The sequence below is a fragment of the Maniola jurtina genome, chromosome 13 (assembly GCF_905333055.1).
Source record: "Maniola jurtina chromosome 13, ilManJurt1.1, whole genome shotgun sequence".
NCBI classification, from domain to species: domain Eukaryota; kingdom Metazoa; phylum Arthropoda; class Insecta; order Lepidoptera; family Nymphalidae; genus Maniola; species Maniola jurtina.
Window position 1 is genome coordinate 6,965,845 of NC_060041.1, and position 24,561 is coordinate 6,990,405.

The 24,561-nt window shown below is 38.1% G+C and overlaps 1 protein-coding gene across 5 annotated transcripts in view; it reads right to left on the reverse strand.

The window, feature by feature from the left end:
* LOC123871436 (max-binding protein MNT-like) overlaps positions 1-24,561 on the reverse strand; it is a 46,779-nt gene that overhangs the window by 19,718 nt on the left and 2,500 nt on the right. The window contains exons 1-2 of one of the 5 annotated variants that reach the window (XM_045915245.1): positions 20,574-20,680; positions 10,751-11,301 (exon numbers count right to left, since the gene is read on the reverse strand). The exons of 1 other annotated variant lie outside the window; for it this stretch is intronic. In XM_045915245.1, coding sequence (XP_045771201.1) covers positions 10,751-11,150 — 400 coding nt within the window. In that variant the 5' untranslated portion in view covers positions 11,151-11,301; positions 20,574-20,680. Of the gene's footprint in view, positions 1-10,750; positions 12,503-20,573; positions 20,681-24,561 lie in introns of those variants that run through there. 3 more of the 5 variants (XM_045915247.1, XM_045915246.1, XM_045915244.1) reach the window with 3 other exon arrangements.

Here is a 24,561-nt window from a genome sequence, read left to right on the forward strand (position 1 = left end):
TGTCCGTCCCCGGGATATAAGCTAACTCGACCTAATTTCGACAGAATCGGTTTAACTGTTGGGCCGTGAAAAGGTAGCAGACAGACAGACAGACAGACAGACACACTTTCGCATTTATAATATTAAGTATGGATAAATAAATAAAGTCAAATGCTGGATACAAGAGCCGAAAAAGTGTGAACAGGTGGACGGCTCAGTAGAAAAGACCAAATGGCAGACCGAAAAAGCTTTGGGTGGAATGCGTAGAAGAAGACCTGCGGAGAATGGTTAGTGGTCAAACGAGAAGGCAGACGATACTTTATTGGGAGAAGACTGTGAAGGAGACCAGGACCCACAAAAGTTGGTAGTGACGCGGGATGACGATGATGAATACATGCAGTCACTTGTACATTTAAATAACAACGTGATATTAATTTCTTATTAAACAGTTTTTAGGTGTCTATGCTTTGAGAGGGGTCTCTCTAAAGCACTCTCTGGTGACGTTTGACAATGGCGATAACTATGTAATAATTGAGAAATTAAATAAAAGCATAATAAATCGTTTAAACTGAGTTTACATTTAACAGTATGTAGTTAATCATTACACACAGTTCATAAAAATTTACAGGCATCTTATTTTTGGTGTAAAACCACAAGAAATTACTTTTACCATGACAGTACGCGCAACGGCAGTGACGCGTGACGTAAAATCCAACGCAACTTGGTCCGCGCCTTTAGTCTCTAGAGTGAAAGAAACAAACACTACAGACACAATATCTACAGATGATACAAAATCAAGAGTATCTGGTTCACAAGCTTAAGATACTATTATGTCTTCATACGTGTAGATGTAGAGACAACTAGGGAATCCCCAGATGTAGAGACAACTGGGGAATCCCCGAAAGGACAGATTCATAGTTTATAGGTAGGTACAATGTTTGGAGTTCAATGATGATATAATAACTATAATATGATCTACAGTTCATGAAAGATCATAGGCCACGGCCTAAGAATACAGTATCCCTGTTGCATTAGGAATAAAGAGTTAGGACTAGCTGTGGAACCAGATATTTATACGGGCCATATCGCTAACTTCCTCTATCGAGTGAAAAAATCATTCATTACGAGTCCAGAAATCAAGAAGAAATCGGTGCACATGTTAGGCTCAAAGAACGAAAACGTTTATTGAGCGAAAAAACTGCTCACCACGATGCGTTCAAATTCAAAATATTTTAATCCAATTAGACTTTTACAAGTAGGTACTTTTGAATCTACCACTGGTTCGGAATGCCTTTTCTACCGAGAAGAACCAGCAAGAAATTCGGCAATTGCTCTTTTCAAAGATTTGGTATAACAATATAATTAATTAATTGTAATTTCCTCAAAACATTCACATCGCAAAAATTCGTCGACGCCTAAAACGCGTTGTGGCAATCGCAGAACGGCCAAATAGCGTGGCTATTATTATTTTGTACAAGAAAATTCAGTGCTGCTAGCCATGCTAGCTGTCTGTCTCAGGCACCAGGCTTACCAGGCTAGCATGTCTATTGAGGTGGAAACAAAACGGGGGTTAACTCGTGCGTCATTCTTTTCTCTTCGAGCATTTGCAATTTGAGTGCTATTGGCATTTCTGGAACTACTTGGGACGAAACTTATAAATGTACAATAAGTAACTGACATTTTTAAAGAAAACGGGGGTCTTTGTTTGCTTTAATCCTGCAACATGCCAGCAATTTATTAGAAGGTTATATCTACCTATTGACGCAATTGCAGAAAAATCATGAAATCATGAAAACTATTGAGACTTGTCGCTTGCTGTCATTGCGGTCTTACTATCTACAGCTTGCGGTTTGCAGTCTGCGGTCGTCTTCGGAATCGTACTTTAATACAATTAGTACTGGCCTCAAAAGTCGACAATGCGGTAGCATATTACAGAGTTCTCCTCTTTCTAATAATTGCATAAGGCTGCATTCTCCGAAAAACCATCTTCCAGAATTTTCCTTTTATACGATTACAATATAATTTAGCGCTTGACTGCGATCTCAGTTCTCACTTAGTTGCTAAGTAATGCTAATGATGCAGTCTAAGATGGAAAGAGTTAATCTGGGGTATAGTAGGATCTTACCGGGCACGGCATCGTACCGGAACGCTAAGTCACTTGGCGGCACGACTTTGCAATTTAGAAATTGTAAATTACCAAACTGCCCCTGCCGAGAATCAAGCATGGGACCTCGCACAAGATACAGATCGTTAGCAGACATACAAAAATTAAAATAACTACTGTTAAATTTCACGCAGAAGGTTTTATAATATAAACACAATGAAGTAAGTAAGCCCGGCCGGGCGAAGCCGGGGCGGGTCATCCAGTTATCTATATATCTGTTTACGTCACTACGTCGTAATGGACTCGAGTAAAAGAGAGCGACAGAATTTCCTCCTCCGCCGAGAGGGGCTACGAGTTACCTACGAGCTACGGAGTAACGGAGGCAGTCTCGGCGACCTAGTGCGACAGCATGCGCAAATAGTACTAGGCAATTATAAGTGTGAAGAAGTTAATAAATTAACTAAGCATTATCTTTTGTAGATAGTAGTCGGGCGGTTACAAGTAACAACGCCGATCTGCACAGATATTCCACTGTTTTCAGTTTTCGTTCTCGTACCTAGTCATCACATGTGTTACATATAACATTATCTACTTAGCATCTTTACTTCATAAAAAATAAGGTACCTACCTACCTATATTTTGAAGTAAAGCCTCATTATCTGGTAAGGATTGATTACCTACCATATGAAAACTTTATGAAAAAAATATCTATGTGACGGAAGCAACTGTAACGGAAATGACGTCACGCCTCCGCGCCGGTTTAGACGGTTGCTTTTACTTTAACACTTTTCAATGAATTTTGATTTTAAATGGTTTAATCCACGACGGAACGGAGACCATAATCCTTACTTACGTATCAACTCTGTTGTAAATTATGTTCTTCAGTAGGTACTAGGTAGGTACCTACCTACCTATGCAAAGTAACTAAGTTAAAAAATAAATTGAAAAGTTTATTTCAAATAGGTACCTACTTAATAACTAGTTAATTGATAACTGAAAACTGACAAAACTGTTCCTGTTTTCTACTCTAAGAGTGGGTAAGTATTTAAATCTTGTATCAATAAGGGTGTTTGTCTTGGAAAATCCAATTTCCATAAGTCGTTAAATGAATCCGATGAAGAAGAAATAGGTAAATAGTCTGCTATAATATCATAAGCAGCTGGATACCGGATAGGTACCTACCTACCTAACTACATAGTTCAAAACAAATAAAATCATCCACGCACAAGAAGCTAATGCGGCGGCGAGGGAGGCAGGTCAGACAGGCCGTACCGTACACAAAATCATTAGTGGAGGGGGAGATTGGCACGTGACATACAGACAGTTGTACGCGTTCGACCACGTTCACTAGTATTGAGTTGAAATCTCGCACTGGGTTAGGTATTAAATATCTAATATTCCTATCCTATCTTCGGAGAATATTAACGCTTTTTCGTCAATTGATTAATTATATCTTCTATGAAGGTGAATACATTTTTTCCAAAACATCTTTGAAGAACAAAACGATCTCTTTTGGACATGAAAATGAAACTATATAACTTTAATTAGCTGTTATCAGATTTATCGCACAAATTAATTCAACGACCGATTAATAATTAAATGGTGGCCTTGTTGTCACATTTATCAATTACTTATTCCTAATTCATTATCAAATAATACCTATAAGAAAACACAAACTTTATAATACTATACAGTTATAATAATATAATCGTACTTATAGATTAACTTGCCAATAATATTTTTATCGCAATGTCAACAACCTCGCGTTTTGCGCTTTACATTCTATGACGTAACTCCAAGCAACACGTGTAAGCATTATCTTCAATATTTTACGTTTGTGTTGGAGAATAGCTGCTAACTCGCTACTGACCTAACTATGGCACCTGTAGTCGATTTTTTTATCCCAGAGACCAAAATGACAACTAGAAATGTCTAACTTGAATATAATGGCCATACAGCATGGCTATTCTGTATCTTTGAAAGTTTTCGTTAGACACTGAGTCCAGTTAGAAATCCATGAAATTTAGGTCACGTGTTTTTCTATTCCGTATCGAATGCGTGGCTAACTAATTACGAGTATCTAACACTTGGCAGTTGGCCAACATTAACATAGTAGCGTATTTTATCGACTTTATATGGCCAAATTAAATATCTCTGCCTGACAGGTAGCGTAGTAGAAATGTAAGACTTTTTAAATTGTACGACTTCGACTAGTTTTTAATTATTATCTATGGACATTTGACATTGACATTACATCAGTTTGAACTTTGACTTGAATTTAAACGGTTTTGTGTTTTGCATAGATTAGTGTTTTGTAGTACCTAACTTTGAATTATGACTATAGAATGACTATAGAATTACAGTATTCTTGAGTGCTTTTATTGTGTACCTACCTAATTATTCCTTCAGCACACAATTTGAACGAAATCATGAAGCATATTTTGTCTATTTAGATGCCTCCAAGAAGAAAAGTCTCTGTGCGCCAATTCGAACTCTTGGTCGAGTTTGCAGAGTCCCATCGCGATATTGCGATGGGTCATCTCATTGGATCAAACATGGTTGGGACATCGTATTGAAGATAGATGTCCCCATTGGGCGCTGATATGTACCCGTGGCATAAAAATGCAGAGCTGCTAGGATCTGCAATAAATATAAAATCCAATTTTTGTGTTAAATTAATCTCAATATTTTCTTCCTCAATATAAATATCAGAATTTTATTTTTATTTGTTATTTTATTTTGTACCAGAAAGTTGTAACAATTAAGAGACAAAGAAAGTAAAAGTGGACAGGGAAGCACTCTATAAGAGATCTCTACCAGTGACCCTTGGCAGTGCGAGAGGTTGTAAAGGGAGTAGAATAGGTACAAAGATAAAAATAGGTACTTTAGTACCTATATGAGACACCTTTAGTTCAATGCGAATAGCTGTCCTTCGTCGAGCGGCTTGGAGGTGAGGCCTGAGTTCCTCTAACACCAGCTGGTAGCCAGCCTTGCTCAAACGAAAGTTCGCAATGAACTCTGTTTCTGGCAGCTCCATTGGGTTATACATATCGCGCAGCCTGCGCCTGTGGACCCGTATCGCCTTTTGTTGGCGCTGCTCTTCAGCATGCCCCATCAATACGGCACGAGCCATATTTTTTTAAAATTATTATCTACTAGATGATGCCCGCGACTTCATCCGCGTGGATTTAAGTTTTTTGAAATCCCGTGGGAACTCTTTGATTATCCGGGATAAAAAGTAGCCCATGTGCTAATCCTGGATATTATCTATCTCCATTCCAAATTTCAGCCAAATCCGGCCAGTAGTTTTTGCGTGAAGGAGTAGTTTTTGCGTGAAGGAGTAGTTTTTGCGTGAAGGAGTAACAAACACACACACACACACACACGCACACACACACACACACACGCACACACACGCACACACATACAAACTTTCACCTTTATAATATTAGTGTGACAACATTAACATAACCACAAAATATAGTACCTACTTGCTTACAAAATAACAATAATTTAACTCCGACGAACCAACCTTACTTTATATTACTTACCTTTTTACAACTAATAGGTAAGTACCTAGGTACTAGGTATCAATTTTTTATTATAATGTATTTTTCTGAAAAACCGAGCGGAATTCAGCCGATTTGTAATTAATAAAAATCCTTCGAAATTAAAACATCTCTACATTCGTTGAGATTGCTAAAAAATTATTACCTCTATAAAACGGACGGATAATAGTGGCGAGTCGCAAAACACTGGTCCCGACTAGTTGTTAAAACGATCGTAGCCACCTAATAAAGTTTTTAACTACAAACTGTCATTTTTGCTTAGTGAATAGAGTTTTAAAAACTATCGATACGAAAACATACGTGAAAAAGCATTTCCGGTTTCTATTCCATCCCATTAATAGCTATGATCGAGAGTCACTGTCTATGACGTCATCTTGGTTAAAAACTGACGTTAGCGAATAGAAAATTTGAGTTTGACATTTAATTATTAGAAATTTTCACGAAATTAGTGTGCCACTGAGATACAGCATAACCCTGCTGAACAAAAATAGTGTTGGCCTCATGGTAAATAATGAGTAAAATAAGCCACGAAATGTGTAAATCTTCGAGATAAAAAGTAGCAATAATCACATATTATTTGAAAGACTTAAAGAATAAAGTAAATAACAAAAACCACAAAAAATAATTCACCTAAGAAATTTTTCAATAGTATGTAAAACTCATAAATTGAGAATCAGCCCATACTTAATTCATTTGAATCGGAATTATTTTCAACACATTTTGTTGTCTCATACATATATTATCGATATCGGTTAATATTTATTCGTAAGTATCGATTGCACCACATCACTATCAAAGAGCCGTAAAAAACAGGCAACACACAAAACGTCATTTTTGTCCCCGGGATTAATAATAATTAATAGATATAGATACCCGGTACCTACAGCAAAATGAAAAAGTCTACTACACAAAAAAGAGACTTCAAAGGCATTAAATAATTTTCAAATTGATATCAAGTTTCAAACCAATTTACTCTAAACCGATAATTAATTAATAAAAAATCTTAGCTTGTACAGATAGATTTTGAAGTCAGTACCAATTCCCTATCCATACTAACAAAACAAGTGCAAAGTCGAGGGCAGACTGCAGAGGGTAAAGGCAGGAAGGAGCTTGCGAAAAAAAATTTGTGAGGATCAGTGACTACAGATACTAATCCCTACATCGCTTGCTGTTAGCTGGAATGTGGCTGGTGATTGTTCAGGATACTGAATTCGGGCACGCATTGCCTTGAATGAAGCATGTTCACACGCATCGAGCGTTTACGTCGATAAAGCTAGGCTACCTACCTAAATAAACATAAAAATAGGTAAAACAAAAGTCACCTCAAAGTCGTTTTTAAAATGGCTGATATAATTATTATGGAAATGTAATGACGTCAATGCTATTCTTATTTCGATCTGGGATTAAACTACCTACAAGTTTTTATGTCTCGATAAAATAATGTAATCAATTTGCTGTCGCATTGCAAAATGTTTAACAGTTTTATACTCAACTTCGTAGACTTTGCACAAATTAGTTTTCTAAATAATATATGCAAGGGGTTGTGCAAGATGCAGGTCACCTAAAAATTGAAATTTTTGAGCAATTTGACATGTACTACTGTAGTTTACTGTTTACCAGTACAAAGGCAGAAATGGCTCGGATTTCGTCATTCTGCTAGGTAGGTATATGTAGGTAGTCGAATCACGATGTCCTGTTCGCCCTCAATGCATTTAGTTTGGTAAATGAAATTATATGGTTCGTTTGTTTGAATATGGGTTGACAAGGTGTGTACAATACAGAGTTGAGTCAACACATCCAGTCAGGAAACCCTGACATACAAGTTTTTGACAATTTAGGTAGTTAAGTAATAATAATAATTAGTAATTAGTCATGATTTATAAGTACCGACAATAATAAAAGTATTGTCTTAGCTAAATGCTAACTTGAAGAGATCAGGTTATGACAGTATCAAGATCAGGCATTGCAGGCATCGGAAAAAAACGCTAGATGCATGTTTGTCATATTACCTAGTACCTACAGTACAACGAAACCGGCGCACCATGTATTTTAAAATGATGCCATTTATTTTTGCAAAATGAGAAATAGAGATATAAGATTGGTAGCATATGATGTGTAAGAAACGCAGTGCTTAAAATAGTTGAAAAGGCAGAGAATTGGATGGTAGTCGAAAGCGGCATAAAATATTATGTACCTAATCAAGGAAAAGGAGGAAAACGAAAAAGACAAAAAGTCGTGAAGAAAGACAATAGTGTTCCCGTGTTGTAGACCAAAAAGCAGATACACGACCAAAGGGTGGTGGACCATTTCGCTGGTAAGAGTCCAGCACTGCCTCTTTGTGTCCATGAAGATTTCCCCTACTATCTATACTAATAAATAAAATTGGAGTGTCTGTCTGTAATTTCGAAATAACTACCTCATATTAAGCTCATATGGTTATTTGAACGATACCAACACTGAATCACACGTTTTTAAAATTTTTGTCTGTCTGTCTGTCTGTCTGTCTGTCTGTCTGTCTGTCTGTTTGAAAAGGCTAATCTTCGGAACGGCTGGACCGATTTTGACGGGGTTTTCACAGACAAGTAGAGGATTGATCAAGGAGTAAAATAGGCTACTTTTTTAACCGACTTTCAAAAAGGGAGTTGTGTTTTTCTTCCTATGTACACCGAAATCTCCGAGATTTCTGAACCGATTTGCGTAATTTTTTTTTTAATCGATAGAGGAACTTTGTGACAACTTTCCCACGGGATTTCAGACCCTAAATCCACGCGGGCGAAGCTGCGGGCATCAGCTAGTATAAAATATTTACTGCGTAAACATAAGGATCAAACCATGGAAGATCATGATTCATAATATGATGTATTCGAACAATCAACATATGTCGCAGTCAAAACTTGTTTACAATAGCAGAGTGAACTAAAGATGAACTATTAGAATAGTATACCTTTTGCCTGTGATATAGAAGTCAGCAAAAAACGAATTCTAGAAACAAAATTGATGCCTAATTTTTGTCTTGCATATGAGACTACCTATTTATTTACCTACGCATGACTGCACAATAATTACATTACCTACATGTTAGTTCTGTATTCAACACATTCGTCATTATAGCTGTTAAATTAAAGTCTCATATTAAATGTAAAATGAACATGACTGTGTGACGCTACACAAATGTAAAACTGATAAGATAACGGCTATGAAAACAAACGTGATTTTTAGGAATAAGCTAACCTGATAGCTTGTTACTGAGTGTGCAGGATTTATCAAATCAGTCTGCGAATATAATATTTAAAGGCAAAATGCTAACGATCCTGATTAATTAACAAAAAAGGTGATGTACAAAAAAGGGTAGGTAATGCCATGATAATGTGGAATTGCTATCCCTGACATAATGCTCCTTGTGAAGAAAGCAAGAACTAAAGTTTTGTTTTAGTTTATAATTAAGAGATTGTGCACTACATTTGCACAACAGAATTAACCACATTGTACCAGTTATGTACATTGAAGAAACTCGAATAAATGAAATTACCTTTCCAAATTACATTAATGAAGACGAAAGTAATGGGTCTGTTGATATTAAAAGAACTAAGTTCACTGACGTAATTGAAACCTAAGAACGATAAAGATTAAGTGGTCGTGGGTGCATGTCTTGGGAGCAATGACCTTCGGAGCTGAATAGACCCAGAGTGGTATAAAATAAGAATAGAGGAATACAAGTGAACGCAGTCTACGGTACTTCCAGAACGACAGATCAAGAAAATAAAGACACCCGCGAATGTGTTTGTAATGTAACTAGATTCGGCCTCTGCATGCCCATAAGAGCAAGTTAAGCTTTATTATCACTAACATCTGATAATAACGATAAAACCTATTAGAGTCATGAGCAATGAAGAATACAATGCAACCGATGCTGATTACAAGTTGCCACAGAGATTCAATTTGGTTATAAATCTCGAATGTCAGCAAAAACTGTTGAATAAAATTGATAGGCAGATTACCTACGACACAAAAGTAATAAAATAAATTCGCTGGAACATTGCAAATAAAAGGTTTATAATGATGTAACCAACATACATAGTACATACTTTTGAATACCATAAATCTAATAAAGATGTGACGCATTTGCGTTTGATCGTAGGTAGGCATAGGCATTGCGTAACGCTTGCAAGTGCTAAGTACTTATTATAATTTGTAATAGGCAAACTGCGTAAGTCTTCATCCACCTGGCCACATGAATGACGGCACATTAGCACTGATTACTGATTAATAATACAATAACTTCGGGTAGGTGGTTCATCACGCCATGTGTGTGGGTTCCACACGCATCCTCGCACATCATATTTTGTGATAGGTAAAATCAATTTTTAAAGATTTAGAATGGAGATAGATTATACCCTGGATTAGCACATAGGCTACTCTTTATCCCGGAAAATCAAAGAGTCCCCACAGGATTTTTAAAAAACCTACATCCACGCGAACGAAGTCGTGTGCATCAGCTAGTACTGAATATTATAAATTCGGAGTTGTCAGTCTGTCCATCTGTTTGCTACGTTTTTGCGGCCAATCGAGGTACAGAGGTTTTTTGCATTCCAGGGACGGACATAGGTTACTTTTTATTCCGGAAAAGATTTTCCACAGGGTTTTTAAAACCTAACTCCACGTGGAGTCCCGGGCAATACATATTTCGTACAGCGAAGTTATCGCTGGATTTTATCCTCAATTACTTTGGCTTTGTGGTGCTCTACTCATTGTGAGAGGAGAATCATGCCCAGTATAGTGAACCGGCGATGGGTGACATGATAATGAAGTGATACTTCATATTTACTACTATAATTACGGAAGAAATGAAGGTTACTTTGAGTAAATAAGCAGGAAGTAATTATGTATAAATTAATTGTAGTTGATTGAACAACATGAATTATTAAAGATTGATTTGAGTCTGACGGTCTATTCATAACAATTTACCGTAACACTGTAGATTATAAATCTAGCATAAAAAATAACATTTAACCTTAGTTACGACAAAAACACTTACAAATTGCTATCTCCTCACGTATACTTGATAGAATAGAAATATAGCTAATTCGTAACAACTCACCCAAGTACTCTTTGATCCACTTCTTTTTTGGAGGCCGCGCAACCTTTTGAGTGTCCTCTTCCTTGATAGGGCTTCGAGTATTCGAAGTAGAGGGTTCTTCAACCTCGGGGACACAAGGCGCAGAGGATACAGAAGCTACCAACGACTGAGGGTACCCATAGCCATTTATAGAGTAGCAGTTGGGCTGAAACTGTTGGTATGTCTTGAGCACGATCGGAATTGGCTCCACTATGCTGCCGTATTCTGTCTCCCTGGTATTAATCGCAATGGTGTGGAGCGTGTCCGAGTAGAAAGCGTCGCCAGGCGCACTCATCGCTCCAAAAATTTCCGGTTTTGCACCACGTTGTTGATAATTTGTAGTGACCAAATTCACCTCGGTGGATTCCATGAGTATACCCATTCTATGTTCAGTCACAGATTTTGTTAAAGTCTTACTTCACTAGTCCTTATTAACATAGTTATGTTTGACATATTTTATTCTTTAAAAGTTAACTTCACTTTTAACTAACTCACTTTAGAACTTACAACTTTATTTAATTTGTAGACACTACCTAAGAAAGATAAATATAATTTTAATTGGGTGCGTTTGCCACGGTGTATTCATTTTTTCCCCCTAACAATACAGAGCGTTATTGTTTAAAAACTTCTTGATTTGGTATTCATGCACTTATGGCTTCCATAATGAAATGACTTACTTACTTTACGTAGTTTTTACGTAACGGCTTGCCAAGAAAACCGTACAAAAAGTTGGCAAAATTCTAAACAAAGTTTTTCTCGTTTTTTTGTGTCAGACTGACGTAGTTATTGTTTTTATGGCTTTTGGAACAATGTTACAAATCTATACAATTCACAGAGATCGATTGTTCGAGAAAATGTAAAAAAAAATACAACTTTTTAAAGAAGCTCATATTTTTTTACTTTTCGTCTGTTATCATAAAACAGCAGTAAAATAAAATGTTAGGCAGGTCTTCTTGGGGCAGAACTAACTTAACTACCAATATACTACCTAGAAGACGTGCACACTGTGCATGTAGGTATCTGTCTACTTTTCATCTAGAATGATACAGCCGGAACTACTAAATGTAAAAAGGTGCGAGTGAGAAAGCAGAACACATACTACAGAAAATGTGTAGTTCGATAACGTCACGACCGCGATGTGCTCAACAAGTGAGGAGGGCGGCCTACACGGCAGCATGGCTACGGGCACGTGTACTATCCCCTCTCTTCACTCATTGCCAACGCGCAGCGTATCAACTTTCAACCTCTTCCATTGCCGTGTAACTCTGGTACGCGGGGCAACTAAATTGGCAGACATTATTACTTACCACAAACACCCAGCCAGACCTTTTTACCCCACAAAAACTCATTAATTCGATACCGCTTTTTACCCCTGTAAGTTTCTTGTGATAAATAATAATATTATGACCTTAATAATGTTTTAATAGATATAGTTAGGTACACAGATTAAGAGCTCAAATAAATAAAATGATAATTATGCTACAAGTAAAACGTATTTACTTTTAGCATTGTATAATGTAAGTACCCAGTTACTACTAGATCTGCCCGGCATCGCTCAGATGGAACTTGAGAAAAAAAAGGGTTTAAAAAGCCTAACGTCGATCCTAGCCTAACGAAATTACAACATTTTTACAACCTCTGAAGTCTGAACCACTAAAAACTAGAAATGAATAAAGTTACTTACAGAATTTCATTTCAAAGCTAGTGCAGTGAAAATAACCCACTTCTGGCTGTCCGAATTTGATAACCTTTTTTTTGTCAACGTGTGGCGAGTTACGTTTTTGTTATTATTAGGTATTCTAAAGGTCAGCTACTTGAGGTTAATACCTATAGCTTTGTTGTCAATTAAGAAAACTCATTAATTTTATCAAATAAAAACCAATAGCTCAAGTCATACGAATATTCTTTGAAACATGAATGGATATTGGATGATGAACTGATGATAAATACAATCCTAATATCAAAGTCAATGGTAGTGGGGAGTACCTAATAGAATAGAATTATAATATACGGGAACTACGGGAACCGGATAAACCCACACACGCACACACTTATCCGCACGCACATACCAAATCCAGTAGGTAAAAAAATGACTTAAGTAATTCACTCGTTGACGTACAGTTATGTACCATGTATGTACCTATTTATTAGTCAGAGCAATAGTAGATAGGTACACGTGCCAGTACAAGGCAACAATATGCGAAACGTTCAACAAACAATACGCCTGCTATCCGCGTGGGTCACTCGTACAACGATGACAATCTTATCTTTGTTTGTGTAAGTAGATTGTATGTAAAAAAAGGCAATATAAGTATCGTTTGCGACAGGTCGAGATGGCAATCGGGGTATGAGGTGAGTCGTGCAGGGGGGGACGTCCAGCACACCCGCGCTGTCATAGGTTTAGTGTTACACGAGTACGTATCGACCGCATTAATCGATTTCGTCGATGCTTGTATTTTTATGTATTGAAAATATATGACTTCAGTTGGCTGTTCGTCACATGTAAAAGTAAAATAATAAAATCAATCATCTATTCTCAAACACGTGAACTAACCTGGAAAGTATTTGAATATTATGACATTGAATGGAAAATATATTTTTTTTTATAAATACACTGAATATGGCTATGTTTTCACTGGCATGGCATATCGAAAAGAAGTCTACATATTATGTCCAGACTAAAAAGATTCAAAACAGCTGTAGTCCACATGAACCGTTAAAATCACTTACACAATTCAAATCAAGTGTTTGTAACGGCCGGTTCACACATGTCTCCGTTTTACTGTTCCGTTTTATCGTGTACGTTTTTTTCTACGATGGCGTATGTAGTTGTATGAGCGACTTCACACATGGCACAGGATTCTGTATACAGTAAAAAATATCGTTCCGTAAAAAAATGACATTCCGTTTTGTCATCGAATACTGGACGGACGGAACGGAAATATACAGATACGTAGAATTTTAACGGATAGATACTATGTGCGTGGCGGGCGGTATGTGCGGGGTGTAGGCGGTGGTATACTGCGAGTTTTCTGTTCACACATCGCATCCAGTAATGACGGATCCGTTGAACGTTATACGGTGCCTATGTGTGAACAGAGCATAAATTTATGACGTATCCGTTAAAAACGTACCAGTAAAACGGACTCCCATGTGTGAACGGGCCGTTACGATGTCAGTACAAGTTCATTTGATTTTAATTGTGATGAATAAAATATTTCTTTAAAAAAGTTGATAATAATAATTTAACTCGCATTTTGTTGCGTGCCAAATAAATTATTGATACCGAATACTCAGTATGTGATATCAGTCACTATAAAATTGCTGTCTCGACCTGTCGCGAACAATAGGTACATTAATTGTCTACTCTGATGGTGGTGTATGGACTTTATTAGCGCCGCTGCGGTAGCTCAACCACCAGCCAATGCGTAGAACACCGTGGGATTCTAGTACACAACCTGTGACAATCCTATGAGGATTATTTCCCTACGAAAAATAAAAGTGGTCTAGTGAAAACTGAAACATAATATTATTATGTTTTATTATCACATCTTTATGTTTGTTACATTAAATTGCCGATGCTTGACCATGCAAAGTGTTTGATTTTATCTGGGACGTTGCTGTGAATGCATTTTTAAACAGGTAGTTACTAGTTAGGTATTGTGTTACATATCAGACATGTACTTAGGTACAGCTCTACTTACCTATTGATTTATCGATTGAATTGAATTACATCGCTAATTATTACGTAAATTAAAATATTTTAGAAATTAATATAAGAATTGTAGACATTTATGAACTTTTTTTTTTATTCACTATAAGTAAGCGCTTTACCACAATCACACCTGATGGAAAGTGATGATGTGGTCTAAGATGGGACGCGTTTACCTAGAAGATGCCTATTCATTCTTGTTTTAAAGATACCCGGATTGTAATTTATCTCGTGAAACAATTATATTAATTTTGTGGTGCTGTACCGTATTTCGAAAAGGTCCTTACGGGATTTAAAAAAAGAAACCAAATCCACGTGGACTATAATTCGCGAAAATTGTTAGATAAGGACTATAATTTTAAAATATGAATAGAATAATATCCTCTTAGGTAAGTTATAGGTAGGTACTTATAACGCGCAGAACGGCATTACGTAACATATGGGTATACGATACGACACATGTGCTTGTAACTTTGTGTTATGTAACAGATTCCTCTCGATTATGATTTTACCCACTCGATATGTTGGTAATATGTATAAGTTATTTATGTTACATATTCGCATGGCTACTGTAACCCCCCGTCCACACACTGCTCTACTCGCGCAATTAATCGCGTCGCATCGCCGCCGCGCCGCACTAGATAGTATAGTGCGTTTCATCGGATAGTACCTATGGCGTTATTTTGGCTCCCCTGTCTGTTGGGTGGTCATTAGCACCATATTGGCATGAGAAGACGCAGATTTTGTTTATTTTCATTTGATTTTCATTTCATTCATTCAGGAAAATCAAATGAAAATAAACAAAATCTGCGTCTTCTTATGCAAATATGGTGCCAATGACTTGGACAGACAGGGGAGCCAACATAACGCCATAGGTACTATTCGATGAAACGCACTATAGGTCGCTACTCGCTTGCCTTTCCAACGCGATGAACGTCGAAACTGTGGCAGCGTGCGCGCTTTTGCATACTTACCGACAAAATAGGGAGCGATGGACGGGGGTTAATTTAACGGCCAAATAGAATAAAGACGGCAGTGTGACGCATTTATACAGCATTGGATTACGGATAATACCTACATAACATAAGGGATAAAGGTAGCACCGGTGCTAAGAAAATTTATGAAAAGGTGTTGAATGTTGATGAGGTCTGGGATGGAAAGCCTTCGTCCGTTTCCGGGATACAAAGTATCAAATCAAATCAAATCATTTTTATTCAAGTAAACTTTTACAAGTGCTTTCGAATCGTCAAAATAATCTACCACTGGTTCGGAATGCTGCTCCTACCGAGAAGAACCAGCAAGAAACTCGGCGGTTGCTCTTTTCAAATGTACAATTTACATTAATATGCCATACTGTATACAAGCAATTGCAGCGCCGTGTATTGCTATCTATGAGGTCTGAATAGTAACAAAGATTTAAAAAGATGGGCCGTGAAATAGTTACAGATAGATAGACAGACATTGTCTCGCAATTATAATATAGGTAGGTACGTAAAGTAGAAATATATATAGATTTTTTTGTAAAATTTTGTAAGGTAAAGTATTTTCTCATGAGAGGGTTCGGTTAGGGGCTCATCAATGAACCGAAGGTTCCGTACCTTGGAAGGATACTGCAAGAACTCTTCTACAGTTTACAACTATGAATTACCGAGTTCCAGATATGTCTTACCAACGAATACAACTTACGAACTCATCAAAATGTGTTCTGTATAGAAGTCATCTTGACGAGCTCTAATACAGAAATTGAGTCTACGAGTTCATAATTTGTTGAAAAATGTACCTACTTGATAATTTTTTTTTTTCAATTCGGTGAGTTCTGAGAGAGTGAGGTTAAAAATATCTATATCTACCTACCTACCTACTAGCCTAGTGGTTAAGACGTCCGCCTCCTATTCGGGAGGTTGGGGGTTCAATCCCGGGCACGCACCTCTAACTTTTCAGTCATGTGCATTTTATGCAATTAAATATCACTTGATTTTAACGGTGAAGGAAAACATCGTGAGGAAACATGCATGCTTGAGAGTTCTTCGTAATGTTCTCAAAGGTGTGTGAAGTCTGCCAAGTCCCAATCCGCACTTGGCCTGCATAGTGGACTACGGCAAAACCCTTAGACCCGTGCTCAGTAGTGAGCCGGAAATGGGTTGATCATGACACCTACCTACTACTCATATAACATTGCTTTATAAGCATAAACAACATGATTAATACCAGGAACGATTATTCCATTATATAAGAGTAAAATGTGGTTGCAATACGTCGCTATTGTAACAAAACTAATTAAAATGACAATTATACAACGTTTTCTCGCACGGCCATTATCCAGTAGAATATTCGAAATTATCTCTACATACTACATAGTATAAAACAAAGTCGCTTCCCCCGTCTGTCCCTCTGTACATTTAGAAATTTTAAACCACGCAACGGATTTTAATGCGGTTTTCATCAATAGATAAGAGTGACTCAAGAGGAAGGTTTATAGGTACGTTACGTAGGTATAGTTTAATATTGTTTTTAACCCCCGACCCGAAAAGAGGGGTGGTATAAGTTTGAGGTGTGTATCTGTGTATCTGTCTGTGGCATCGTAGCTCCTAAACTAATGAACCGATTTTTAGTTTTTTTTTGTTTGAAAGGTGGCTTGTTCGAGAGTGTTCTTAGCTATAATCCACGAAAATCGGTTCAGCCGTTTGAAAGTTATCAGCTCTTTTCTAGTTACGGTAACCTTCACTTGTCGAGGGTGTTATACCTAAATTTTTAACTGATGTGTTAATTTATACAAGGAACCAAATGTTCAATTTACTATAATCCGCCTAACCAGTCAAATCTGTATGGTGCAACATGCAGCATGCGATATGCACCGCCCGCCCTCCCACTGCTAAACATGCAGGAAAAGTCAGCCACCAAGCAAGTAATACGTACCACCATGCAGCATCACACAAATTGCTTACTTGGTGATGGTTTTTCCTGCATGTTTAGCAGTGGGAGGGCGGGCGGTGCATATCGCATGCTGCATGTTGCATCATACAGATTTGTCTGGTATAGCGAATTACAGAAAATTGAGCTTTTAATTCCTTGTAGGTATATTATAATGGACTTCAAAGTAACGCCTGCTTCTAAACAACAACATTTGAATTAATTTATTGAAATATAACGACAATTGCTCAAGATGTCGGAAGAAATGATTGATAGACTACAGGCCCATGTTTAAAAATGGGTGGGTCATATGAACCACCAGGTGACGTATACAGGACGATATAAGAGCATAAAATAATAAGTTTCAGCACTATGCCGTCACTTGTAAGCTGTCCAACAGAGTGCTGGTGAGAATTGAAAAGTGCAGGTAGAGTGAGTACATTTTGGTCATATATTTTTGTACGGCATTTTTACCATCGATAGATCCATGAAAAATAATAAGAAAGCGCGAAGTGCCGTAAAAAAATGGTGCGCCACAAAGTCAGTAAATGTTTTGATTTTCTGACAATTTCCGGGGTAAATTTGGTCATTTAATTCTGTACGGCACTAGTTTCATACTGTTTCAATACAGCCTCTAATCCATTATTCCGCAACGCCGTACAAAAATCATGCGACAAGGGGAAAAAATTGAGGGTAGCAACCCCCTCTCTTTCCGTGGTCCGGGGGGTGATTTGACAAAGTACGGCTTTGGTTCCAAAACATTATCTAGCACTCAAAAGTACTATTAAAAATAATGCCGTAAAAAAATTAGTGTTCATTTGAATGTGTATCAATAATTATCTTAATTTCATGGTATACTTAATTTTTAAAGCTGTAAAATCATTTGACTCTGTACGGCAACTTTTTTTTTAACATGATAGTGTAAAATACTATTGTTATATAGTATTGCCGTTCAAAAGAAACTGTTCTAAAAAAAATTATAGATAAATACAAAAACTGAAATTTTTCAAATTATTGCAAAAGTTTAAATATTCATAGATTAATAAAATATACCAATTTTCTACGCTTTTCCCTTGTTTTAAATAGTATTAAGATAAATAAATTAGGAAAAAATTATGCCGTACATTTTAATGCAGACCATATCTTTTAGGCTGATGAAAATGACGCTACCATTTTAAGGGTGTAGTACTTTATGGCCATCTGATACTGTACGGCATTAACATATTTTTGAAGAGAACAATTGATAATATGATAAAATCACTATGCCGTCTAACTGAAGTGAACGGGTGTGTATATAATATCCACATCCCCTACAAACCTTTGGACCAACGAAAATGTACGGCATGTAAAAAAATATTATCTATGCATAAAACACTTTCAAAATAAATTAATTTTATGTTGTTTCAAATCACCCCCCGGACCACGGAAAGAGAGGGGGTTGCTACCCTCAATTTTTTCCCCTTGTCGCATGATTTTTGTACGGCGTTGCGGAATAATGGATTAGAGGCTGTATTGAAACAGTATGAAACTAGTGCCGTACAGAATTAAATGACCAAATTTACCCCGGAAATTGTCAGAAAATCAAAACATTTACTGACTTTGTGGCGCACCATGTTTTTACGGCACTGCGCGCTTTCTTATTATTTTTCATGGATCTATCGATGGTAAAAATGCCGTACAAAAATATATGACCAAAATGTACTCACTCTACCTGCACTTTTCAATTCTCACCAGCACTCTGTTGGACAGCTTACAAGTGACGGCATAGTGCTGAAACTTATTATTTTATGCTCTTATATCGTCCTGTATACGTCACCTGGTGGTTCATATGACCCACCCATTTTTAAACATGGGCCTGTAGTCTATGATTGATTGATTGAGAAATTTAAATCATGCTCAACACGCCAATAGTGATCGATTTAAGGCCAATTCACACCAAGCACGTACACGTGACACGTGCGTAGTTACGCGCGTAAACCCCTAACGCATCGGGGGTTACGCATACGTCCACGCTTTACGCAAGCGGTGTGCCATGTTTCATTCAGTTCCATTAATTACAACGCAATGGTATGCGCTACGTTTACGCTTACGCAGCCTATGTGAACGAGCTATTATTGACGACTTTAGCTGGACTATCCTCCTTAATGTGTAATCACCGTGATTTAAAAATCAAAACCAGTTGCGAATACCTACCGCACGTGAAAATTGATATTCTACGAACATAGGCTGTTACTTGATATGAATGGTCCATCGGAAAATCTGAATTACATAAATGTTGTTACGCTCAAAACATTGCACAATATCTAACAATCAATTACGTAATCCCTTGTTCAGGAACCCTATGCAGGATTAATTGACGTTCATGAACCAAGTTTCATAATTTTTTGGGTTCTGTTCCTCAAAAACAAAAACGGAACCCTTATAGGATCACTTTGTAGTCTGTCTGTCTCGACGTTAAGTATCTTAAGTTGAAGAATAGATGAGAGTAATTATTAGGTAGGTAGTGTACGCGTGGAGTATTTTTATAGGCTCAATATCAGCTGATCTGCGGGACCTATTCGTCCTTGGACTGCTCAATATAAATTCACTGTATGGAATCATTGAAATACTCGTAGGTACTTATTAAGTAGGTGGATATGAACGTGAAGATCACTGAATGTTGAAGATAAAATTCTATAGTTAATATACAGTATAATAATAAAATAAAATAATTATTGTCCATAGCACTTCAAATTCCTTTATAGGTACAGGTTTTAACATTAAGTATTGAGAAAACTGAGAATAAAGTCTACTTCAAGAAAATAAAATTTGTTAGGACGCCAAAAACAGATAAATTCAGGGGATAGGTGGGTATGTAAACAATGCCCCCTCAAGGAATCAGTATTGATGATGAATGACAAAACCACAACGATAAAGAAATACAATATTGTATGCCCAGCACTACAGTCTAGAGTCTAGACGCCTAAGAACAATCGAGACAACCGTCCGACTTTCGCGAATTCAAGTAAGATTAATAACATTGTTCCGAAAGAAAGCATGATAATTTAAGTAATGCTTCATGTTACGTTTAATTACAAAGTTATCCAATCTACCAATAGTGAGGTTGAAGTGATTGAAGCATTAACGCTTTTTAATGTGCAATTTAAAGTAAAATATTCGCACAGACAAATAAAAATGTATTACCTGAATGATAAAATTGATAGTAATGATGCCTACAAATTATACATATTATTAGGATGGATCTTAAAATCCAGTATTGTCAAATGCGTATAGTTATTCTGGAATGTGTGAAGTCCAGACAATGCTAGCGCCGTAGGGGAGAGGGGGGGAGGGCTCCAGCGATTGCCACTTGCTAATTGTCGGCTGCAGCGGACGCGCACGTGGGGCGCGGCGCGCAGGTGCCGCCGACCTCGCGCTATCTCGTCTCGCCGCGCGCCGAGGTCGCGATGATAACGAACGCTATTTTCGTCCGCAACCGCCGGCCCGTGTTCGTGACCGTCGCAAACGCACCCGCGGAACCACCACAAACTCCCGAAATGGCAAAGCGCAAGCGAGCGACCGGAGCCGCGAGGACCACTGTATCGGAGCGAGTGATCAGGGAAAGCCGTGGCCCGGAGCCGACGAACTCTGTTCGACGACTAAACGGACCGATCGCGGAGTGCCAGAGCGCGACGCGTCTCGGAGGTACGAAGCGGGAGGAGTGCGACCTCCGAGCCCCGCGCCCCCCAGCCGCACTGGACGAAATCGCGAGGGGGAGGGCTGCGGCTGAGGGGCGAGAGGCGCGCACGCGGTCGAGCGCAACGCTCGCCGCTGCACTGTCTCAGCATTTTACATAACGCTGCACGGTCGGCGTCGAGCACGACACGCGGCGCGCCGTATTCGCTCGCCTCGAAACGAGGTCGCAACGACGGCGGCGGCCGCGCTACACCTACAGAATTCAAAGACGGCGGTCGATGATGAAACGGCATTAGTACTCCGATGACGCGTACGAAGAGTTAGTCGGTCACCGCCGGAGTCACTGAACCTCGACGGCGCAGCGGCGAATAAGGTGAATGGAACGTTGCAACCGAAACGGGCGACACGGTGCGAACGTACGAGTCCGCGGCCGCACGTCGCTTCCACTTGCGCGGCGCCGCTCGACTTTCTAAATAAAACACGCCAGGTTAGAAGAAAATATTATTATCGTGTAAACTGTAACACCACGAATTCAAACAACAATTTATCAAATATACAGAGCCAGATGATTTTTTATGAAATATACAGAATACCCACAACATGGTCCGTGTGGATTTAGGTTCTCTAAAAATCCAGTGTAAACTCTTCGCTTTTCCAGAATAAAACGTAGCTTATGGCCGCTTTGGGCCTATCTCTGTTATAAATGAATGAGCCCTGAGATGATAACAGAATAGAGACAAACAATTAATTGACATCACGTATTGCGACCGCAAGGTCCAACCACAAAGCAACACGAGTCACAATTAGAAATGATCTAATTTACCTTAATGTTACACGCTCTAATCTGACTAACAGGAGTTGTGTACCTTCTATCGAGTCTTAACGGCATGAGTAGGTACCTATACAAAAACATTTTCCTCTAAGAATACGATCACAATTCACACCCATATGTTAGTATCCAATACCCATAGTGGATACGCACAATACACGGAAATCAGCCCAGAGAGAAGAATGAAGACCCATAGTTGATGATAGTGATTTTCATCATCAACTCATCGTGAATTCTGAACGAGGTTATTCTCCCAGAGTGAGAAGGGTTTGGCCATAGTCCACCACGCTGGCCAAGTGTGGATTGGCAGACTTCACACACCTTTGAGAACATTATAGAAAACTCAACTCTTAGGCAAATGCAGATTTCCTCAGGATGTTTTCCTTCAAAGCAAATAACTTTTTCTCAAGAATAAAGATGTTTTTGATTGTTTGAGAGATTTTCTATAAGTATATAAAAACTGTCAAAGCTTCAAATTTATTTCTCAGATAAAAAGTATTGGACGATTGAGAAATCGGCTCTAAAACGCATAAAACTCGGAAAACTCGAGGTGCGTGCCTAATAGGAAACCTACTCATACGTGTCAACTATTAGGCTACCACTGATTCTTAATACTGATTTTGAGGAAGCAGATACAATCATAACAACGATCGATGATGAAGATAATCTTTGTTACCAAACCTAGTGGAGAAAAACTGCCCGAAGCTGAAGAAGACAAACGGTAAGCTTTGTGTGAAAAAGGAGACAAGGACTATGATTCGCAGTGCAAGTATGTAATAGGAACACATGAATAAGTGGGTGCAGGTACGGGTAAGGTCGCGCGGGGTGCGGGCGGAGGCGGTGCGAGGTGCGCGCATGCGTGCGACGTCTGACCTTGGCGCGGTGCATCGTGCCCTCCCCCCGAACAAACACCTCTCCCCTCTTCATACGCCTCTCGTAACCACACCTGCCGGTTAAGCAGGTTGGGATCCGACCTAGCATCATTCCTAGATTCTATTTTCGGACATGAACTTGGAAATCAGTCCTTCGGTTTGATCCGGATAGTAACAACAAAGATTATCAATATAATCAAAGACTTAACAGTTATTTCTTTCAAAACTATCAACTAGCCGCCCAAATCAAGCATAATATAACGAGAAAGTTGAACTGAGGATCGTTGAACTGAAGTACTTATAGGTACGAGTAGGTACATGTGAATAATACATACGAACGCAAGTCTCGATTCGATAGTCGTAAATTGTCACATCTACAATTTTAATAACTAGTATTCATGCGAGGCGATGGAAGCCACGACCGTGATCATTATTTGTTGATGAATTTTTTTTTTAAATCTTGTGGAAACTCTTTGATGTTCAGGAATAAAAAGTTGCCATGTCCGTCTCTGGGATGCAAGCTATTATCTGTACGAAAGATCAAAATCAGTGAAACACAGTTACATCCACAAAAGTGATATCTCCGTTAAAAGGCATTAGAAGATCATAATATTGTAATAGAAAAAAATAGGTTTAGGGCGAAAATATTAAAATTTCGGGCATTCATAGAATCAGCCGAAGCGCATTTTTGAGATTCGTGAGACTACTTTGTTTTTTGCAACCCTAAGCATACAGCAGCAAGTTTATATGAATCATCTTGTCCATTGAATTAAATGTACAGGACGGCTTTGCACAAAACTCGTGTTAATATGACACTGACACTGGTCATTGGCAAGTTATTAGTAAGCAATACCGAGTTGCATTGCAATCTCATCTAGGTACCTACTTTTGTTTGTAATGGCCAATGCAGCAGTGCGTGGTACAGAGAAATCGTTAATCTTGATAGACTTTACATGTATAAAATATGTGTTTGATTATTTATTGGTCAACATGGACTCACGTATAAAAGCCAGTTTTGAGGAATTACCAAACAGGGCGGACAACAGTGATCGGTTGATTCAAAACGTGTTCGTCACCCTGTCAGTCTGTCAATCAGCTGACAAAAAGTATCCGAACTCTTGGCACGCAGCATTGAGCATTAGATTAATACATTTAAATGGCGATCATACTTGCGATGTTCCTTTTAATTTGAAAATTACAACAAAGTACTTAATCTACTTTATCCCTTTATTTGTATTTCATTATGCATAATCCATTTCCAAAGAGGATCTCGGCCTTTGTACTTAGAACTTTAACGTATGCCTGTACAAGGACAGGAATATCTACTGAAAAGTACTGAGTGCATGAAAATTTTACAATTTCGGTATTGCAGCGGTACCTGAAATAGAACATTCAACTTAACGTTTTCCAATGGTAATTTGTATTCATGATCTGGTTACGAGTCAGGATCCATTAGAATGACACAATTATAGTGTTACAAGCGTTATTCGCGATATTTATATATTATGCGATACTGTGCGATATTTTAATATTGTTTTGATACTTACAAAGTTACCGTTAACAAAACTAACAAAATAAACCAAGACCTCAGAATACATAATAGTACAGACCTGAATTGTAATCAAATGCGAAACAAGGATGAACATATCAACATTGTAACAAAGCATGAATAAATCACTGGGTACAGATTGGGTACATTTCGGAAAGTAGGTACTCGCGGCGCATAGTCGGATGGCGAGGTCGCCCGATCCCTTTCACCATTCTGATCGGCCGGTACTAGTGACGACCTTACTCG